Genomic DNA, 14,089 nt, shown 5'->3' with positions numbered 1-14,089 from the left:
TAAGGTTATTCCTTTTTTTTTTTTTTCAGACCATGCAGGCGACATTTGTTGTGCTAACAACATTGGGTCTAGTCCTCGGGGTGCAGTGTGCCCCACAAAAAGTTATCTCGGTCACTTTGGACTCAAAGTGGAGCAGCACTCCCTTGCACCTAGAAGCTAGGTGAGTGTCACTTTTGTGTGCTCATGCCGCATGTACTTCAGCTGGCGTTTCAAAGCATTGTCATTATAAATACCTCAAGTCTTGTTCACTGGTTGAACTGACTAGTATTCCCTTTTTGTCTTCAGTGAGCACCTTTGGTTCTAAGATTTTGAACCCCAGTGGTGGAATTTCTGCTCTAATTTTCTCGTTATACTCTAAATTACTTCAAACATGCCAACTTTATGCGAGAAAGAATCAAAACAAATCTGATATAGAGCCATTCTATGTTGACGGTTAAAATTGGTTACAATTAAATTACTGTCAGCTTTTTGTAAAAAGAGGATTTTTTTTAAGTTAGAAATTTAAAATGTTTTAGTTTTTTTTTAGAAATGCATGAACAAAGAAGAATGTCACCAGTAACAAATACATAGTGCCTTTGTTATTCCCAAAGTCACAATATTAATTTGAGCCTCGTGTACTTTATGTATTTCAGACTGTTGGTGGTATTCCACTCCAACATGCAGTCTTTCATGCTTCCAAAATAGCTCTAAAGTTTCTTCATATAGGTCTATTCCTGACCTAATTATTGAGTAATGGCTCAAAAATTAGAAGTTACGTTTAAAGTAATACGTTTGTTGGTGGATAACAGTACTTTCAGCATTTTGGGCAATTGGAGGAAAGTAAGCATAACTTAATGGACTTGGGACAGATGTTTCAGTCACGGTTACATGTCTGCGGTGCAGGGATGGGCAAAATATATGCAAATATGTATCGAAATACAAATACCAAATACTTCGTCAAAAATGTATTTAATTACAAATCTAATTACATTTCCAAAAAAGCATTTAACGGGGGACACTACCCAAGAGCATCAACTTTTTAACCTATGGCTTCATACGAATGAAGTTTACAGTATATACTGGCAATTGCAATGTAGAATGCAGTGCAAAGTTTCATCTGTGTACATAAATTGTAAAATAAATTATAACTGTTTTTATCAGCAACACACTGACTTTGTTTAATAAAACTATCGTTAGAAAACTAATGTAATACAAAACATTTTTCTACTCTAGATCTGTAGCAGAATGCCTGGAGAGTGCAACTGTAAAAACAAAATTTCCAAAAAGTAATTTATTTTATGCTATCATTGCAGCAAAAAAATGAAATAAATTTTTTGCCTTTATGTTGTTGACAAAATTTTTATATCTTTTATAAATCACATCCACAAAGTCAGAAAACATGTCCACAGTTGCATTGCCCATAAACTTCCAGTTAGGAAAAACAATAAGTGAGTCTTTTCTGTTGTCCCATTAGCAAACAATAGTTTTCCTGAAGAGAAATTTATGCCAAAAAGTGGAACAGAGAAAAATGCGTTCAAAGTGCTCCAAACCCTACCTTTTTTTCAGCTTCGGTGAACCGAAAATAATTTATAAAAAATTAACTACATGGTGTAAACTAATGAAACTTTCTGAGAATATTCTCTAGATATTGGTGGCTGTAAATATGGCATTTTTCAAAATCAACTTTTTTTGCAAAAATTTTTTTTCTGGGTAGTGTCCCCCCTTAAGTACAAGATACAAATACAGCCAAATGTATTTGGTCTCCTCCAAATACTTTTCCAAATACATTCCTCAAAATTTGCGTCAGCAGCTTCAGGGCACCTGCAACGGGTTTCTGGGTATCTCATTTTAATTTTGCATTGCACACCCGGGAGGTAGTGTGCGAGGCTCTAGTAACTAATAGAAATATAATCACAAAAAAATGTAATCAGCTTGGACGTAATAGGTGAGAAAAGTACAGAGCTGCAAGCAGTTTTTTTTGTCGATTACATTTTGGTATAGACCAACAAAGAACCAAAACGACCAAGACGCGCAGCACTAGCTAGAGAATTGTTTCTTGTTGCAACTCGCGCCAGTTACAAAAATCTGGATGACCCGCGCATTTAGAAGGCTCTTATTTAGCCAATCTGCCTGTGAACGTCGATTTTGTCACTATTCTTGCCCTGGAGTAGCACCGTAATCACAAAGTCATTAAACGCTTGTGCTTGATTGAGAGACACTGCATTCGGTGCAGAATGTAGTTTTCTTCCTGCTCTGGACAGTGCCTTTAAAATAAAGCCGGAGGAGAAAAAGAAACGCCATGGCCGAATAAAAGATGAAGACTATATCTTACAATCACATGCATGAAAACAAGAATTGTAACTTTGGCAATAACATTTATTTAACGTAATAAACGCAAGTGCCGCGGGTGCACGGCGCGCCCGGGCGCCCGCGGGGAGCGAGACGCGAACTGCCGCAGGACTGGTGTATGAAGAGATGAAGAGTTTCTTGGTTTGTTGTTGCTGTTGGCGTTGAGATGAAGACAGAGCAGCTTTGGACACGTCTTAGGATGAGCAAAATGAGTCGTGACAATAAGTTTGAGGGATGTATTTTTGCCCACAAAATTGTATTTAATTACAATTGTATTTGAAATACCCACATTTTAGTATTTAAATGCACACGTCAGATACATTACCCAATTTGTAATTAAATGCAAATGCAAAATACACAAAGTATTTGAAACACATATTTTAAATACTTGTGTTTGAAATACTGCCCATCCCTGCTGCGGTGCTTGCATTGAAGGCGGTCAGAGTAGCTACACCACTGTAGAGTTCTGCTACTTGTTGGCTCTTGCGGTGAATTGAACTAAAGGGCTGGTGATTTCATGTATAATTTATTTGCTAACTTTTTCTCGTTTGTCTCGGTGTTTTCTTTCAGTGAATTCTTTGCCGAAGAAAGCAACGATCACTTCTGGCGTTTTGTCAGTGACTTTCAAAATGTAGACCTCACGACCTTCTCAAACTGTAAGTTTTTCTTTTCGTGCATTTTTACGAGCTCGTGTACTGTCTCTGAACGACAGAACTGCTCTTCAGAATTTTGATCTGAGCTACACGAGGCCACAGGAAATTATAAATTTCTCGCGAGGATTCTCTTAAGAATTTATGAACATAATATAAGTTAATAAGTAAAATTGAACTATGTCATGATGCTCTCATTTGAAGTGCACATACAGTGCAATCCACTTATTACAATGATCAGAAAACTCGAAAATTTAATCGTTATAACCGATTGTCAATGTACCTGGACTAGAAAAAGATTGTTTGTAGACTAGAAACCCTATAAACTGATCGTCATAAGCGGCATATCGTTATAGTGGTATCGTTATAAGTGGATTGCACTGTATACAAATCTACCCCCTTGCACTATTTTTTGTTCGCTTACCATAAAATACCGAGCATGAGCCCACCTCACACTAAGTCCCACCTGCTGCTTTTGAAAAACATTTGAAATACAAGCAAAGGACATATGATGCACCCACCCCAAACCTCTCATTGTCTCATTAAAAAAAAAACAAAAAAACTTTTGCACATTATTTACGCGGTGTGCGAAGTAGTTCTCAGAGGATTTGGTTGTCAAAGGAAGAAGCAATGCTTTAACGTTCGACAGATGTGTGTCTTGATAAAATAATGTGGAACCAATGCACCTACATATATCTTGATTCAATGCAGGAAGGAGGAAATTGGTAATATTCTGCGAGGAGCTGGACGTTCTAAGGCAAAACCCTTAGTTGTCCCATTGAGCGAAAAGGTGGCGTCATTGTGCCCAAAAGATGGCCATAAAGATATGTCGTCAAGCGCCCGCTGCTCAGTCGTATGCTCAAGGATGACGCCGTCCTTGGCGTCATCCTTGATGTTGTCCTAGACCAGTGGTTCTCAAATGGGGGTCCGCGGACCAGGGGTCCGTGAGGGCAATCTAAGGGTCCGCGACACCGAGCCTCATCAGTCAAGCCCCGAAATAAAAGTTTTTTTTTTCTCAGATTGAGAAGGAACGTTCCAATTTTCGGGTGAATTTTCTCGTGTATGCCGTAACATACTGGGCAAGCGCCCTCTCAAAATTTAGAGATAATCGCGAAAAAATGGGGAATGGGCGCTTGTCCGGTCATCAATTTTACATACAGAGCGGGGTCCTCCATCTTCTCCGCCAATCCCCAAGGGGTCCGCGAAATATCAATGGCTGCGAACCACTGTCCTAGACGTCCTCTAGACATCGTCCTTGAGGTCGTTTTAAACGTTGTTCAGGGCGTCTTAGAAGTCGTCCTAAACATTGTCCTTGAGGTTGATCTCTAGGTTGTTGTCCTAAACTTTTAATACATGTAGAAACTCAAAACAATTTCTCACATTACTCAAAAACATTTCTCCTGCAGTACTATAATGCTTTCGCCTTCCTACTCCATAAGCAGTCTTAAGTCTCCTCCTGTAATTTTTTTACTTGTGTTCTTGAGGCGGACACGAGTATGGCTAACTGAAATTCGCTTCCGGATCAGCCGCTTCCCCGAACGCTCCGGTGCAATGCAGTGAAGCTTGACGCGAATGCACCAATGCTGAGTGGTGAAGCCCACTTTACCTTCTGCCCCTTTTCCGCTTTGGTTTCTTGTATCTAAGGAGCACCCATCACTCAGTTTTTCAAGACTGTCTCCTACTTTTGGGCAAACTCTTGCTCAGTATTTTTTATGGTAGTTAGATATTGGTGATGCCATTAAAAACCTTTAGAGACAGCTTTTTGTTAATATGTAGGTATTTTTGGAGAGGTTTATATCGAGAACAGTGGGGCCTGTAGTAATATCTTTAACATATCTATGCTTATTTGAACAGTGTTTAGTGCAGGTAACTCTATAGTCAAATTAAAATAGCTTAATTCTTTTCTTTTTTTTGCAATCACATTAAGAAAGTATGGAAATATTCAAAACATGGTCATCCTGGTTTGCACAGTAACAGGAAACATCACCACTTAGTTTTAGTTGTTATTACAGAGGTAAACTACTTTATACAAATATACTTTGATTTTTAATAAAAGAAGGGGTATTTGGCCCAACATCTGCCGATGCTGTTTTCACTCTGCAAGTGACACTGCTGAAAAGGAGACAGAGGACTCGGCCCCCGCCTTATCATGTTCCACAATGCACTTGACCTACCTGTCGAGTTGCACGTTAACATGCCGTGTAGCCCTTATCTGTACAGCCCGACATTGTTCAGTATCACTGGCTGTGAAGGATTTTCTGAGAAGAGAAACTGAATGGGACTCCTCATATTATGTTTGAAGGTTGAAGGAAGACTGAGCTGCTTACCTGTTGTGTCATCTTGTTGGAGTTATCACTTCAGAGGGCTGAAAATAGCGCTGTCCTTTCGCCGATGCAACACCATTTTCGTGCTCTTTATCACGACACTGTGACGTTCCAGCTCTGCATTGGCACTGCTTCCAGGGCTGATTTAGCGCCGAGCTAATGCCGAGCTGTGTGTGTGAACTGGCCTTTAAAGGGACACTGACAGCCCCAAAAAATAATATAAATATTTTTGTACAAAGCCTTAGAGTATGTTGCATAAAGTTGCTTTTCGTTGTAGAGTCGCATAATTCGCTAAGAAAATTGAACGCTTACCCGAACCCAGGAAACCGGCATAGAAATATGTGACACCAGATAGTCCGGCAGTCTCCCGCGACTGTGCATTCGAGGTCTCTTTTAATCGACGCATTTCCTGCGTTTCGGTCGTCATCAAAATTACGTTTTGCGAGTTCGATTATTTTCATTGACGCGCCGCGGGCGGCTCGGCGCTTGTTAGATATTCCGAGTTCCGTTCTGAGGAAAATAGATTGAGGGAGGTGAGCCTAGCCGCCATTAATTCCGGAGTCGTTCAAAAGCGTCGGACGCGGAACAGACTTTTCGCACCACTGAACCCCACTTAGCTGCTGTGTCTTTGGAACGTCCGGCCTCCTGCGCCAAACTGTTGTCAAGGGTTGGAAGCTTGCGCTGGAGGCGGGGCAACCGAAACTTCTTCCTGCTGTTCTCACCTCGTTGGTGGACATAAATTTCCATGTTGTTTAGGTGAACCGTGGAAGAAATGCCACTTAGAGAGTTACGTTGCTGCGAATGAAAACGCTGAAAGAAGGAGTTTCCGTTTCTCTTGTTCCAGAGACATTGGCTTTGGAAGGTGGTTGTAGTGTCTGTGCGGCAGGCACGTGTGCTTCTATCTTTAGCCACGACCCCGACCCACCGACTGCCTCGCTATTTCAGGCTTCTGCTTGGTGAAGAAGAGAGATTGTTTATCTGCCTAAAAGTGCACGGAGTTGGGTTCTTTCACACGTGTGTTTATTGTAGTGTTGTGGTTTGTACGGGGTCTTTTGTGTCGAAAATTGCGGGGCCTCGAACTTGAGTGGAAGGGGAATATGAGGAGGTGAAATCGAACGTGAAAAAATGGGGTTGTGTCGTTTTAATAAAAATGGATGATCGTTAAAGGGGGAAATTTAGTCAAAATATGGCAGGTTACTTTTGTTTATTTTGTAATACTATGTGTTTATTTATTTTTTTATCTTATGCCTAGGAAGATAGGGTGCTAATCTAGTGCCTCTGGAAACAGTCTTTTTCAATCTTTTTTCTGTAAAAGAAAAATTGGGTAATGCTAATTTATTGTGAATTTATGGCGGGCTTTTGTAATTATTTGCCTTTAAGGTAGAGAAACGACTGCATATTTATTCCTTTATATATCTTATCAATCATTAATCACTTCATTAGATAGACATACTGTGAATCGAAGTATAGGCACCCCAAAACTATTTGTTCCTTCATTCGAGCCAATGTGCCAAGTTTTTCTTGCGGCACCAGACGCCATACGTCGGAGCCGGTTCAAACATACCCACGGCAAAGAGCTTTGTCGGGTCGGACGACAGTGCAGGTAACAATGTGACGGGCACAGCCTCAGAAATGCCGACTGTTGTTTCTTTGGGGGTGCCTTCCCTTCCGTGTAAACAACAGTGTAGCTGCGAGCAAGTGCGTCAGTGCGACGGCAGCACACTTGACTTGCTGTCTTGTCACTCTGTCGTTGTTACTGCTGAGGGATGTTGATTGTTCTTGAGGATGAGCGGGGCTGTCAGCATCAATGGAAGTGTCGGTCGCATCAAATAACACCTGCAAGTTTCACAGGGTTGCAAAAAGGCTGAGGTTGGAGGGGGAGGGAGGGGGTGTTTGTTTAGCTTTATGCTTTTTGTTTATTTTCAGGAGGGGGAATTCGTTACTCGTTGGGGGTTGCAGAAAAGACTGCATTTTTTTAATAACTTGCAACTGCAAAACTGTTGACTTTTTTTTTAGTTGCAGTAGTTTTTTTTACTGTTCAGAGGGTACTCGCTCACAAAATGTGACTGCTGAAGTCATTTCCCAGCTAGTCAATAAAAAACAAATTATGATGTCAAAGTGATTGATTTAATGGATTGGAAAAAAAAAAAGAAAACACAACTTTAAAAACAACTAAAAGGTTAAAAGGCGCGAACAAAACAGGACAAAAAAAGACATACGTACGATACGGACAGGCGCCTGTCCATGTCGTATGTGTCTTTTTTCGTCTTGTTTTGTTCGCACCTTTTTACTGTTTAGTCGATATGAACAAACTAGCCCCAACCAAAGCTTTATTTAAAAACAACTTTCTCTCTCGGCTTGATTTTTTTTTTCTTGGTTAAGTGAGATTGCATTGAAGAGGTTTTGACAATCTCCTCATGAACAGATTTCAGCAGACTCGGTGGCGTTGTTTCCTGCAATAACTTAATTGCATCCTAAAGCTTTTTTTTTTTTTTTTTGCCTCAAACTGAAGAAATAAAAACTAACCTGTTACCATTTGGGGAAGTTGTGTTCTTGTTTTTTCTCTTCTGTAGTTTTTGTTTTAATATAAAAAGTGCACTCTTTTTAACACACTTTTACCTTTAGAGTGTCGGGATGTTACATTTTACCATATCTTTTATGCTAGAGAAGATTCTTAAATTTGATTGCATATTCAAAATTAGCATTTGGAAATTCATCTACATACTGTATTTGAATAAGTCATGAGAATAAGAAAGAAAATTTAAAAATGCCCGTTCGCCTTTTTTGGTTTATGGTTTACAGAATTCTGATTTACAATTGTGTGTGCGAGTAGAAATTTTCTAACCAGAAATATGAAAGCACCGCACAGATTTTCTCCCTGCTATCGATGACGTTTACCAAAATAATGTTGGAAAACTTGTCGATTCCTTGAATTTTGGAACACCAGTGCAGTACTTGTCTTAGAAACAGAAAATATAGAAAAAAATTAAGTAACTGAGAACTTTGCTCCTCTCACTGTTGACAAAGAGTCGATAATCTGCATCAGTGTCTTTTAAAACAAATAGGAGAAAAAAAAAAAAAAAAAAAGCTTTCCTTCTACGCAATTGTTTGCCACACGCCTCGAAGTGCATCTCACACCCTAAATAAACGTCCTCATCTGCTTTAGAGTCAAGTCTCGAGACCACTTGAGTCGAAGAACAGGGGGAGGAGAAAGCCCCGAGTGTAGGGAACACGGCGAAGAAAAATCTTCTCAGCTGATTGCGAGGTCTCGGACTTTGAGGCTTTTACCTTGGACGTCCATCTTAGTGTCTTGGAGTGCGTTCATCTTATCTCGCTTATTGTACACCTCGCCGCGCCCCATTTCGGCGCGATAAGTGTCGTCCACGGAGATAGCTTGCGGCGCGGCCGTAGTAATTCTATTATTAGCGACGCGTGTTCGGTTTTGTATCGCTCAAGAGGTTGCCTTCTGTTTCAGGCACACCCAAGGCGCAGTACGAGACAGTGCTCGAAGTGGCCAGCAAGCACTTGTCGCCTGCCAAGCTCGCCCTGCTGAAACTTTCCCTGTCCCTGAGGTCTCACTCACCAGCTGTCGAGACCTTCCAGCAGGTCAGGTGCAAAACCCCTTGGCCACTCTGCCGTTGCTTGACCTATGCAAATTACATTCCAGCGAGTGAAAATAGGTCAAAACAAGTAGCATCAGATGGTAGATCTGTCTGGCAGAAATTCAGCAACATGAAGTTTATGGTTGCTAAAATAAAGATGACATTCCCAAACCCTCGGTGAGGCAGTGCATTTTGTCCCAAAATACCAAACTGGGAAGAAGAAAAAAACTTGAGATTTCAGTTTTGCATGCTTTCACTTGGGGTAGAGCACCTATGAAACATATATTTATACATTTCCCAATTCGATTTGATGCTGACACTTTTTGGATATGTGCTTGACAGTCTAAACATGTCAAGAGCATAACTTTAATAAAATCATAATTTCTTCATCTTTTGGCAGTTTTAAGGCCATTTTTTTTATTTTATTTTTTAAGTTGCCTTTTTAGGAAGACTTTTCAGATAACAGGAGCAACTTGGATGTACTCTGTTTTCACTAGGGTCCACCTATCTTTGGTTTCTGATAAGAGGAGCCCCTGATAAAGTCATCTAGTGTGCTGGGGCCTGTGTAGATTTGTGCCAAAGAATGTTCTAGATCAGGGGTTCTGAAACTTTTTGGTCTCATGGAATCCCAAGAAGGCTCAAAAACTGCTGCAGAACACCCCCCTCCCCCCCCCCCCCCCCCCTCCATATTTGCCGACCGAGAAGCAACAGATGCACAATTGAGGGCAATTTTGTTTGTATTGCTTCCTATATACCCCCCCCCATATCAATCGCGATGTCATTACAAAGTGAGATGAAGGCAGTTTGCATGGTCCTGCCGCGCAGCCTGTGGCGTGGCGGGGGGGGGGGGGGGGGGGGGGTAAATAACAACGGTCAAAGCAAAATATGAAAACCAGCACGGGGAAATGTGATATTGGGGATGTTTTGCTCCACATGAGTGTACATGGTTTCTTTTTTTAAGAAATTTTTTTCAATTGCATTAATTAATGTAATATTTGTGTTAATCTTTTTCAGAGGGTAGAAGGGGAGGGAGGGAGGTGGAAGTGCGTTCAGTGGCAGTGTTTGCTTATGTTTTTTCGATTCCCACTTGAGCCAGATAGGAAAAAAAAAAAATTATGATGATGGTGTCTATCTACGTAGTTTTAAAAAAAAAGGTTTTTTTTTTTTTTAACATGCGGTGTTTTTTTTAAAGTTTTGCCAATGCATGACATTAGAACTCCGGGTAGATAAAAAACAAATTTTTGTCGCGGCAACGAATCTGTCACAGGTGTTGCCGCAGTTACTTGCAATTGGCGAAATCAGGTTACAGGCTGTTGAGAGCAACATATGTTGGCACCACCTGTGGAGCCTCGTAAAGTACATGTCAGCTACAAGCTATATGATTCTGGGTTTGAGTTCTTACAGAGGGCTTCCAGTTAACATGGTAGTAAAAAGTTGTAATCATACAGCTCTTTATAACTGTGACCGTGATCTACATGCACTAGCACTGAGAAGATAAAATTAAGATACTACTACCGCATTTTATAAGCTTCGAAACTCTTTAACCTGGCAAAATGTTACGACTTTCAAAGAAGTTAATGCAACATTCTCTTATTTTAAGTATGGGTGTGCAAATATTAATATTTTCGAATACAAATTGAATATGTATGAATAGTTATCTTAGAATATTGAATAGTCGAAGGCAGGTGCATTTCTTTGCAGCATTTTTATTTTCACATGTCAGAACTGCGTTTGATTTTTCTTTTAATTTTTGAGTTTTTTTTTTATTTTTGAACTGCGGAACTGCAGTTGATATTTCTGCATGACAACTTGTGATCTTCCCTACAACTAGAATTTTCGTTTTTGTGTTTTTATTCTCATTAACACCAGTGAGGCACTGGTGTTATTGAGAATAAAAATATAAAAAAACGAACATTCTAGTTGTAGGGAAGATCACAAGTTGTCATGCAGAAAAATCAACTCCTGCACATTGTCAGGTAGGAGGCACTCCCTTCGAGCGGAAACTACCACCTCTAGCCACAGAAAAAACTCCCTCACTCGGCACTGAAGTAGCAGGTATTGCCAGGTATTTGATGCAAAGCTCCGCCAGACTAGGATATCTTAAGCACCCGACAGTTCGCCACCACTCACACGGATCACTCTCTCTCTTTAGCAGTGCCTCCTCCGCACACGCTACAACTTCTCATTCTGAAGCTAAACCTCTTTGCTTTTCACTGCACTTTTGGCTAAGTGGTCAAATTCTTGCCAAACATTACTGACGGCATTGAGCCTTGCTCTTGTGACTGTGTTGCAGCTGGTTTCTTCAGTAGCATCTCACGAGGCATTTTTCCTTTTCAGCTTTAAAAATAGTGGACTTGAAGCGTGGGTCCAAGCACATAGCAAGGCATGCTTCCTTGTCCTCCTTATGCAGAGCGAACCTTGCCTTGAGGGATCGTATCAATTTTGCGGGAAATTCTGATGCCCCAGAACAGTTACCTAGACAGTAAAGCATACCAAAAATCACAGGAACTTGGGAGGACGAAGACGGATACTTCTCAGCACTGGCAATAACAGTGGCATCAAACAGTGGCTTCAATGCTTGTACATATTCAGATGCATTTTTCCACTCTGATGCACCAAATCCATCGATCTCAAAGTTTGAGGTAACAAGCTCCACAGTGACTGCTTCTTTGAGTTCCAGAAGGCGAGATAACATTAGATACTGGCTAGTCCATCTCGTTTCCATGTTTTGCACCGGACGTAGTGTGTCCTTTCCCATCTGCTTTTGGCACTCCTCAAGCCTTTTCTGAGCTGATGAATTGTGCTTGTAATGTCCCACAACATGCCTCACTTTCTTGCACAGGCGATCAATGGCCGGCAAACGGGATCTCGCGTCATTTATCGCCAGTTGAAGCGTATGCGCGAAGCACGCTCTTTCAGTCTATGGAAGTCTCCTTACCGCAGCACGGATGTTGCGCCCGTTATTCATTTCGAAGAACTTCGCACATTCATTGGGTCACGGCACATTTCATTCAGCGTTGTTGCAATGTTCAGAGCACTGTGACCGGCAGCCATGTGCCGAGTGTTCAATGTGAACCGCTTCATCATGAATTTTGGAGTGAGAAGATGGCAGGTGAAGGTAACTTTCGTTAGCGCGCAATGTCCATATGTCGCTTGTGAAGGCAACAGCGGTAGTGCCGCCTTCAAAAGCACTGTTGAACTCTGCTTAAACCTTCTTTTAGGTGTCGTCGTACATGCGTGGCACAAGCTTGCACGAGAATGTAGAGTGGGATGGTAGGTGATAGTTGGGAATGGCTTCTGTCAGAAGTTCTTTGAAGCCGCAGTCTTCCACAATGCTGTAAGGCTGTAAATTAATCGCTATCGTGGCAGCCACCTTGTTGTTTAGCGCTCGCACCCTCTTTTCTGGCAGGGGCTCCGTGCGGCGCACAAAGTCCGTCAGTGTCGGTTGATCTTCCTCGCGTACCAGCGGTAATTCCACGATACTCTTGCAACAACGCCGGATGTACTTTGAGATTTATGTTATATATTTTCAAATAGCGCTCCTCTCTCTTCGTTTTGGTGCCATTTCCCTTTCGTTTCTCTGCTTCGCAGATGGTTCCCCGCAAACACCTCCATCTGCCATAACACGTGTGGGCGAACGCGAAAATGCGCCGTTTAAAAAGTCAGGAGTAACAAGGGAACAGAAACTCGCAGATTACCGCTACCATCACCGACCCCACCAGCTTAGGTTGAAGCCTCCATGCAGCTATTTCGCCGTCAGTGGGCCTTACTTATTGAAACCGAAGCCAAAAGCGAAACTTATGCTTGCGAATACGTTCTCGAATATTCGATTAACTTCGAATATTCGTGTTACGACGAATACAGTTAGACCTCAACGTAACGAAGTCGGTAAAATTCGCAATTTACTTCGTTACATTGAAATTTCGCTAAATTGAAATTTGGCGCTAGCATGAAAAAAAAATTCCGAAGCATTTTACGGGTATGAAAACTCACCGAAAATGACATTTATTTAGGGGCAAAGTAGTCCGCGAGTTTTGCTTGCGCCTTGTCCGACAGTAGCAGCGGCGTCATACGGCGTTCGAGCGCCCAAAGCGCTTACAGGGCATCTTGCTGCCCATGCGACGCCGTGTATCTCCTCACTACGTCCATTGCGTCGAGCACTTCCCGAGTGCTGGTGATCTCGGCAGTTTCTTCAGGATGGCATCCAAAACGTTTGCTTTCTCATCCAAAGAAAGAACTTTACGTTTTCTTATGGCAGCAAGCACGTGAGTGAACCGCCCGGTTGAAAAATAAAGCTGTTTAGTTTAGGCAGTGCCAATGTTTCCAACCGACACAGCACTCTTGCCCGCACAGTTTACTTGCCCCTTTGCGCCCACAGTGTGCTTGCGCCTTTGCTTTACATCACGCTCGCAAGACGATAATCGGTCTTCTCGGTCTTCTCCTAGATGGCACTGCCCGTGCGGTCGCGCCATCACGTCGCTCCCCCGCTGAAGTTGGCTCCCGCGCTACCCGCGGTACAGTGGACTATGATGATCAGTGAATGTCAGTGGTGATGCTGTTATGCCGTGTAAACTTTTTGCTCGGCATTTTCTGGCCAGCCCCGCGGAATCCGCTTTGCTGCATGCCTCGCCGGCGCTACCGGCGCCGCATCCTCGGGCAGCCTAGGAACGTTGGAAGGCCTGTCCCCGTGAAGTAACCTATCAAGCGCTCGCGTTTGCGCATAATTTTTTTTTTAACCACAATTTCTTTGCGAAGTTGTTTTTTAGAGTCTATTTATTTATTGCCTTCTATGGCAATGGCGCTTCGTTATATTGAAATAGCAGCAAAATAGACTTCGTTATATAGAGACTAAAAATACATGGGGTCTATGGGCAAGAAATTATGAAAAATAAAACATTTCGTTAAATCGAGGATTTCGTTACATTGAAGTTCGTTATATCGAGGTTCGACTGTATTCGAAAAATACCAAAGACTTAGTTTACGAATCGAATATGAATATTAAATGTCAAATATTCGATTCATATTTGAAATTTCGAATATTCGCCCGCTCCTAATTTTAACAACTAGTCAATATGTGGCTTATTAATGATGCATCAAAATTTAGTTGGGACACTGCTCTTTCGGATGAAGAAAAAAAAAAAATTTGATTAATGCGTTGTGTTTTGCAAATTTAATCGTCAAACTT

General features: G+C 41.7%; 1 protein-coding gene across 3 annotated transcripts in view; it reads left to right on the top strand.

Annotated features, from left to right (window-relative positions):
* Window positions 1–14,089, top strand: part of LOC8029784 (UDP-glucose:glycoprotein glucosyltransferase 1) — a 74,983-nt gene that overhangs the window by 9,068 nt on the left and 51,826 nt on the right. For all 3 annotated transcript variants that reach the window (XM_042294118.1, XM_029971456.4, XM_042294119.1), the window contains 3 exons: window positions 30–160; window positions 2,899–2,984; window positions 8,778–8,908. In XM_042294118.1, the coding sequence (XP_042150052.1) occupies window positions 33–160; window positions 2,899–2,984; window positions 8,778–8,908 (345 nt within the window). In that variant the 5' untranslated portion in view covers window positions 30–32. The remainder of the gene's footprint in view (window positions 1–29; window positions 161–2,898; window positions 2,985–8,777; window positions 8,909–14,089) is intronic.

This window comes from Ixodes scapularis, unplaced genomic scaffold (genome assembly GCF_016920785.2).
Source record: "Ixodes scapularis isolate PalLabHiFi unplaced genomic scaffold, ASM1692078v2 PGA_scaffold5__190_contigs__length_132052651, whole genome shotgun sequence".
Lineage (NCBI taxonomy): Eukaryota > Metazoa > Arthropoda > Arachnida > Ixodida > Ixodidae > Ixodes > Ixodes scapularis.
Note: the sequence above shows the minus strand (reverse complement) of the source record. Positions and strands in the feature narration are given on the sequence as shown.